Raw genomic sequence first — 7,669 nt, forward strand, 5'->3', positions numbered from 1 at the left:
GGTCACAAAGCGACTAAAACAACAACAAGGCCATAAAAAAGCATAAGGAAGTCCAAGGAAATCCTGATGTTTTAACTTCCCATGCTGATTACTCTGCAGCACTTTTTGGAATATCGAAGTATTTCCTTCCCCTCCCCCCTCGATTCTGCACCCCATTCGACTGGTCCCACTAGAGTGCATCAGGCTGGCCAAGTTGGTCAAGATGGCCAGTGAGTGAGCAGGCCAAGAGCAGTTGAGGCAATTCGCCTTTCCTGGGGGCCTTCTTGGGACCTTTCAGGCTGGACGAAAGGCACAGTAGATGTGCAAGGTGGCCACTTCTGCACACCCAGGGTTCCTTTAAGGAAGCAGACCCACCCGTCTCCCTGTTCACAGCTCACTGGGGGCTGGCTCCAACTCAGGAGGCTCTATTGCACCTAGAAGGCTGGGCTTCCTGCTCCCTCAGCCCCAAAGGCAGTTGTGAGATCCCGGGGGAGTCTTGCCCCTCAGAGTTGCAGCCTCAGCTATAATAAGAGGACACACCACACCCCTCGTCTGCTCTCAGAGCTGGGGTACAGACAGGAGTGGGCAGAAGGGGCCATGACTATCTTACCCACGGTTGTCTCCCCAGCCTGGCCCAGGCCCTGGCACGTGGTTGGTGAACAATAAGCTCCGACAGGTGAAGGGGGTCCCAGACATCACCCCACTTTAGGATTACAAAGCTGCTGTTCCCCGTGGGTTAAGTGACTTGCCCAAAGCCATGGGCTTATTCTAAATAAGAGGGACTCTCAAAGGTCTACTGGTATGTGCCAGGCACTCTGCCTGCGCTTTTCACATAAGCCCTTCCACAGTGTTACAAGGGAGGTCTCAGAACCCTCATGTACAACAGAAGACATTGACACAGAGAAGTTACTTGTCAAAGGCTACCCAGCTGGCACGCGGCAGTTAGGAGGCCTCCAACTCGACCCCGCCAGGCTCCTCTGTCCATGAGGATTCTCCAGGCAGGAATACTGGAGGAGGTTGCCATGCCCTCTTCCAGGGGATCTTCCCACCCCAAGGATTGAACCCAGGTCTCCGGCATTGCGGGCAGATTCTTTACCATCTGAGCCACCAGGGAAGCCCAACTCTAGCATATCTGGACCCCAAATCCGCCTTTGTGGCCCTCACACTGGGCTGCTTCAAGAAAAGTTTTCATGGACCCCCAGTGGATCCCTGCTTCTGACAGCTGGGACATCCATGCACAGACCCGGATCGGGAGCGCTGTCCTTCTGTGTGAAAGAACAGAGACAGGCCAAATATTTACCAGCCCATGAAGAGCCACAAACCGGCCTGACAGCAGAATCAACTCCGTGCAGGAATGAAGGCCAAGCTGTTGCTACAGAAAGTTGGGGGGGTGGGGGTGGGGGGCCAGGATCCTGACCGTTGCTGTCTGACAGCTTGGCTTTGGTCAGAGGAACTGAAAGAGACCTGGGGAGGCAGCTCAGAGGCTGTCTCTACAACTGCCACCGGAGAAACCCTGGAGGGATTTTCAACTATCAGAATTTCAACCATCAGAGTTGCTCGCTAGCCTTTTAGTAAGGCGGCGAGAGGGTCGGCCCCTCCCAACACTCCTTTGTCCATTCAGTTGGGCTGGACAAAAATTGATCTCTCATCTTTTCACAGGCTTGGATATTATTTTTCTTAAAAAAAAAAAAAAAGCTAAATGGGTGAGGTTAATTATTCACCAGGTTGCAATTTACTTAAGAATCAAGGGAATGCACATTTCCTTCCAGTAGGCAGGGGGATTTCACAGAATCTTCCCTGGGTCTCCCTGGGGGTCTGGCTAAAATCCTCCCCTCCCACCAGCTTCCCATCTTGCTTCCTGAAGGCAGCTCCAGGGCAAACAAGCTCCCCATTTAAGCCACTTCCCCCACCAAGTTTCTAGCTATCCAGCTTAGAGGGATGGATTGGGGTGGGGGTGGGGTGGAAGGAGGCAGCAGCCTCAGGAACCTTTGAGAATTCAAAAGGGGCGGGAAATCAGAAAGCTCTCAATTCCTAAATACAACTGCCTAAATCGCAGCATAGTTCGGTGCTGGAGGCCAGACCAGTCCAGGGCTGGACTGATTCAATCACATCTTGCAAAGGAGAAAAAAAAACCCAAGGAAAAACCAAATCACTCACTCCCCCGCCCCAGAAATGAAGCTCGAGGCGATTCCTAAAAATCCCTGTAACTCTGAGCAGCCCACAAGAAGGGGGCACAGACTTAGAAAATTGCCGGCCACCTGGGCACTCTCTCATTTCCAGGGATTTATGCCCCTCATCCTCCACGCCCGTCACCTCCAGGGTGGTTGCAAAGCTTTTCTGCATCTCATTGCTCCAGACCAGTCCTGCGGGTGTTTTACGACCATGCAATATTCTAGAGATTTCCACTTCATTTAAGATACTGATCCCCAGGGCCGGGAGAGGCATGAGTTCAAAGGGAGAGAACTCTGTTTTCCCAGCCTGACTCAGTACTCCGAACAGACCCTGTTCTTTAATTAGGGAAAACCCTCCAGCTGAGAGCTTCCCAGGAGGCTCAGTGGTAAAGAATCCACCTGCAATGCAGGAGACCTGGGTTCGATCCCTGGTCGGGAAGATCCCCAGAGAAGGAACTGGCAACCCGCTCCAGCATTCTTGCCTGGAGAATTCCATGGACAGAGGAGCCTGGTGGGCTACAAGTCCGTGGGGTCCCAAAGAGTCGGACACAACTTAGTGACTAAACAACAACCACCAACTCCAGCTGAAGTTCCCACCAGTCCCCTCCCAGACAATTTTCCCCAAAACTGAACATGTCTGTACGTTTAGAGGCATGGCCCTAAGGAAACTCTTTCCTCCCACAATTCTGGTGTTTGCATGCTCCACGGGTTACAGTTGGCAGGACAAAGCTCACACGGAAAAAATGCTGGTCAACAGCAGTTCCGGGCTCTGCCCACTCCCAGGCTTTGCCCACTCCTGGGCTCACAAACGGGCCCAACCCTACCTGGGTGACCCCACAGCCCAAGGTGTCCCCTCCATTCAGGCCCCCACATGGCCACTGGAACAGGGACACAGGTGTGGCAGGATTCCTGGGAGGTCTCCTCCACACGGGCCCACAGAAGTCAGAGAAGATTCTAGAAGAACCTTCCACATCCTTGAAAGAGGTGGGCCAACCTGGCAGGGCGGGTTTCTCCCTCCTCCCTGCTTCCAGAAATCTATCCTGTTTTCCAAAGCCAGGAAGAAGGGGCCCAAAGAGCCCTATTTTGTCAACTGGCCCTTCGCACGGTTCAGGTCACCTCCCGGCATGTTCCCAAATGTTTTCCCAAGGTCCCCACTGCCAAGACAGCCCAAACACGATACAAACAAACAAAAATAAACAGAAAGTTCCAACACCAAGCAGACGCAGAGGTTTCAGGGGTTACTGGGGTTTTTCTTTTGCAGGAAGAGGTAGAAACAAAGTTATTGGATAAACAGTTTAAGAAGGGAATTTCAGCAGAAAACTTTAAGAGGACTGGGGGGGGCGGTTCAGCACAATCTTGCCTAGGTCAGGGAACAAAAGGCTGGCCATTAAGAACACACCCACAAAAATGTATCTTTAAAGAAATGGTAGTGGAGCTCAGAGAGAGGGGCTAAACCTCCACATCCCGGCCCATATTCCCGGGGCAACTCTAGTCCTCGCGCGGTCCTCACCACCCTCAAGCTCAAGGTGGAGGCTCCGGAAAGCCCAGCAGGGCAGGGCCCCGTAGGCGAATCGGCTCGGCCGGGGAGAAAGCGGGGCGCCGTCTCTCCCTTCCCTCCAGGTCGGCCGCGGCCAGGATCCGGCTCCACCCGGAGGACACCAACCGCCCGCAGGGACCAACTCGAACCTCTGAGTGCGTTCCCACCGCTCCTGCCAAGCGCAGGGATCCCTCGAACCTTCCACACACAACCCGCGGCGAGCGCGCCCCGCCACCCCGTCTCCGGTGTGGACCCGCGAGGTGCGGCCCGGCCCGGGTCCCCGCCCCGCCTTGGGAGCCGAGCTCGCGTCCGCCCAGGAGAAAACGGCGAGGGGCGAGGAGGAGCCGTCGGTCCTGGGGGCCGAGGACTGGGACTTTGTAGGCCAGTTGAACCGACACCTTCATCTCGCCCGCAAAGACCCAGCTCTCAGCTCCCGCGCGTCTCGGATTCCGGCTGCGCCCCCGACGGGCTTCCTGGTGGATCCGGCCGCCCACTTTCCACGCGCTTGAGAGAGAGAGAGCTGAGGCGCTGGGTTTTCCCCAAGCGGCATCCCTCAAAGGCGGCATCCCCCAAAGGCAGCATCCTGCTCGCCTGACGTCCACCAGCCGGCTCCGAGACCAGCCCTCGAAGAGTTACACGACGCCCAGCGCGCGGCGGCGTCCGGGCCGCCGGGGCGCAGGCCGAAGGACAGGGCTGGGGCGGGGGAGGCGCGGGGACCTAGCCTTTCCCCACCCTCCACCGCCAGCTGAGCGCAAGAGTTCCATGCAGAGAAACTTCGCCAAGATCCCACGCCGCGCCCGCAAGGCCCAGCGCCGCACCGCCTGGGTTACCTGCGCTCAGATCCGCCGGGCGCAAGGCCGGCCAGGCCGCTCGCACCGCTGGCCGTGCCCCGCGCTGCATCTGGGGGTCCGGGGGCACATCCGCCAGTCGGGCCCAGCACCCCGACGTTCCAGGGCCCCGCGCAAGCCAGGCCGGGGGCCGGGGCCTCGCTCGACCTGCCTGGGACCTGGGGGCGGCCGCCGCCGCCTCCCCAAGGAGCGCGAGCCGGGCGCCGCGAGGAGAGGAGCGGGGTGGCGAGACCCCTCGAAAGTTGGGGGAGTTCCTCCCGCTGGCGGCGCGGCCCGAGCTGGCTCCACGTGCTGGTGACACATCAGGAAGGCTGCGCGCCCCACGGCTCCAGGCGGGCGGACGCGGCCAGCGCCCGCCCGCACCGCCTCCCGGAGCCCGGAGGACGCGCCCCGCCCCGGCCCGCCCTCCGCCCGCCCCTCGGCGCCGCCGCCCCCGCCCCGGGCCGCCGAGTCCGCTCCAGCCGGCAGCACCGGCGGCACCGGCGGCACCCGCGGGAGGACACCCGGGCGGGGTCGGGGCGGCACTGGCGCCCCTTGCCCTGGCCGTCCGCGCAGCCCCGGGGATCGAGTCCGGCCTTGGGCTGCCAGACTCGACAGTCTCCAGTGCCTTCCTCCCAGGCACGCAGCGCTTCCCGCCCCCGAGCTCCAGTAATTTTCCCTTTTCCTCCTCTGACCGGTCGGAGGCCGCTGCCAGCGCTTCCTCCCTCGAAGGCCGGCGCCGAGAGCCCCCTGCCGGCCGCTCCGCTCCCGGGCCGCGTCCCCTGCCCGCCTTAACCTCCCCACCAGGAGCCTGCGGGCCGGGCCAGGCCCTTCTCCTGGGCAAATCAAAGTGAAAGTGAAGTCACTCAGTCGTGTCCGACTCTTTGTGACCCCATGGACTGTAACCTACCAGGCTCCATCCATGGGATTTTCCAGGCAAGAGTGCTGGAGTGGATTGCCATTTCCTTCTCCAGGGGATCTTCCCGACTCAGGGACCGAAGCCTGGTCTCCCGCATTACCGTCTGAGCCACCAGGGAAGCCTGGGCAAATCAAGGAGATACTAAATGTAAGCCGCCGAGCACTGTACCCTGCAGCACTATTTTTGAAATGTTAATTTTCCACGCCCCCTTCCAGTGACTTGACCACCGCCTCTCTTCCTTGCGGTGCCTGTCCTAAAGGAAAACTCGAGGTCTTTAGCGGAGAGGGAGGGAAGGAGTAAGGACGAACTGAAAAGCCTCCAGGCCGAGGGAGAACTTTCCCGAGGCTGGAGAGGGATTGGAATTAAGTGGAATCCCTACTGGTGAGAACCTGCTGCCTCACTCTCATCTCTGGGGGCACCAGGACGTGGGGGAGCAACCGCCTGCCTCATCTGAGACTAGTCTGGAGCATCCCTAGGCTTCACCAAGATCCCCATCCTTAGGACGGCCGGGACTCCAGGGACCACGGCAGAGGATGAGAAAGCTCAGTCACTCAGTCCTGTGCAACTCTTTGCCACCCCATGGACTGTGTAGCCTGCCAGGCTCCTCTGTCCGTGGGATTTCCCCAGGCAAGAACACTGGGGTGGGCTGTCATTTCCTCCTCCAACACTGGCAAGCAGAATCTTCTCACTGAGCCACCTGGGAAGCCCATGGCAGAGGGAGTGATGGGTAAACCTAAGTAATGACTGAGGTTGAATTTCCCCGCCTCTCTTCAGAGAGAGCCTTGGAGTCAGGTTTAATTTAAATAATGGGACATGCCTGCTTGTGGCCTGGGATAGATACTGGCTATGGTCCTGTCTTCTCTTTCCTGGCCTCACTAATCCAAATCATGCCTTAAAACCTCACTGTGGTGGGGGCTGAGTGGTTTATCCGCTCAATTAGCCAACTCGCCCCCAACCTGACATGGAGACCCCAGCACAGTACAGACAGATGTGCAGAAGCAGGTGCATCCAGGAAAGCAGATCTGAGAGCATGGAGGGCAGATGGCGGTCAGGCCCGGCAGAGGTGCCCAGTGCTGGGGCCCAGCCAGCCGCCGGCCCCAAGCCTCTGTAATCCCCATTTTGTGAGAGCCCAGGATTAGAAGGGAAGAAAGAGGAAGATGCCCTGACATTGCTGGTGATGCTGCGGGTGCTGGCGGGGGTCTGAGGTTCGTGCTCTGCTTTCTCTTCCTCTTTTATTGCTCTTTCTAAATCTGACAGACCCTTTGGATCGCTGAGACTCGAGGAGTCTGGAGGAGCCGGTGTCCTGGGGGGATGAAAGGGCAGGGATGTAATGGGTTTACCCCAGCGCTGATCCCAGAGAAACCCGCAGAAGATTAAGATTTGCTCCCAGAGCTTGCAATCTCCCTGCTACCCCCTGACCACATCAAAGGACATGACTGTGGGGGGCGCCTAATCCCATCAATGGAATCAAAGCTGGACAAGAAAGGAAATTCTGCAAACTTGTGCAGCGTCAGGACATGGCTCACAAGAGAAAAGATAAGATACAGCAGGGCCCTGGCCTCCTCCACTAAGGAGTTACGTCCCAGGAAAGGTCCTGAATCAGTCCACAAGCAGACAGGGCCTGCTCTTTGCTTCCTTAGGTGCCCACTGTGGGAAGATCAACCACAAGAATTCAGAAACTGGGCAGGAGGGTCGGGCCTGCCTCCAAGGACAGAACGGGACCCTGAGAGCGCTGGACTCATCTGTGTCTCACAGTTTCGGTGGCTCCCAGCTTTCAGAAAATCTTTTCAGAAAGATGCTCCTTTTACCACTGTGTCCCTAAAGGCTGGTGTACATATGTGAGATGGTTTTAGGTTAAAAAAACAATGTAATAGGTATTTTTTTATTTCATGAATATTGTTATCATGATGAGGTTCAAATAAGCTAACTCAAAGACCAGTATTTAGCAAATAAGACTGAGCGAGCATGCATGACAAGTGGTATTCTCTCCGGCAAAAGTGATGACAGTGTGTTAGTGGCTCCATCGGCTCCAGTTGTTTTTGATCCCATGGACTGTAGCCCACCAGGCTCCTCTGTCCGTGGAATTATCCAGGCAAAAATACTGGAGTGGGTTGCCATTTCCTTCTCCAGGGGATCTTCCCGACCCAAGGATCGAACCTGGGTCTCCTGCATTGCAAATTACTAATTAGAAAAACCGCTCCTTCCAACCATCTTTAGAGAAGCATTGCCTTGGAAG

At 57.3% G+C, this 7,669-nt stretch overlaps 1 protein-coding gene across 1 annotated transcript; it reads right to left on the reverse strand.

Annotated features, from left to right (window-relative positions):
- Positions 2,627-4,511, reverse strand: LOC108638254. Its single transcript, XM_018064265.1, has one exon. It carries the CDS (start codon positions 4,251-4,253, stop codon positions 3,672-3,674), a length of 582 nt encoding a protein of 193 aa, XP_017919754.1. The 5' UTR covers positions 4,254-4,511; the 3' UTR covers positions 2,627-3,671.

The sequence above is a fragment of the Capra hircus genome, chromosome 19, assembly GCF_001704415.2.
Source record: "Capra hircus breed San Clemente chromosome 19, ASM170441v1, whole genome shotgun sequence".
NCBI lineage: Eukaryota > Metazoa > Chordata > Mammalia > Artiodactyla > Bovidae > Capra > Capra hircus.

Bases quoted from the DNA above. Each gene is read 5' to 3' on its own strand.
- LOC108638254 (XM_018064265.1), bottom strand. From the start codon at position 4,253: ATGCCGCCTTTGAGGGATGCCGCTTGGGGAAAACCCAGCGCCTCAGCT.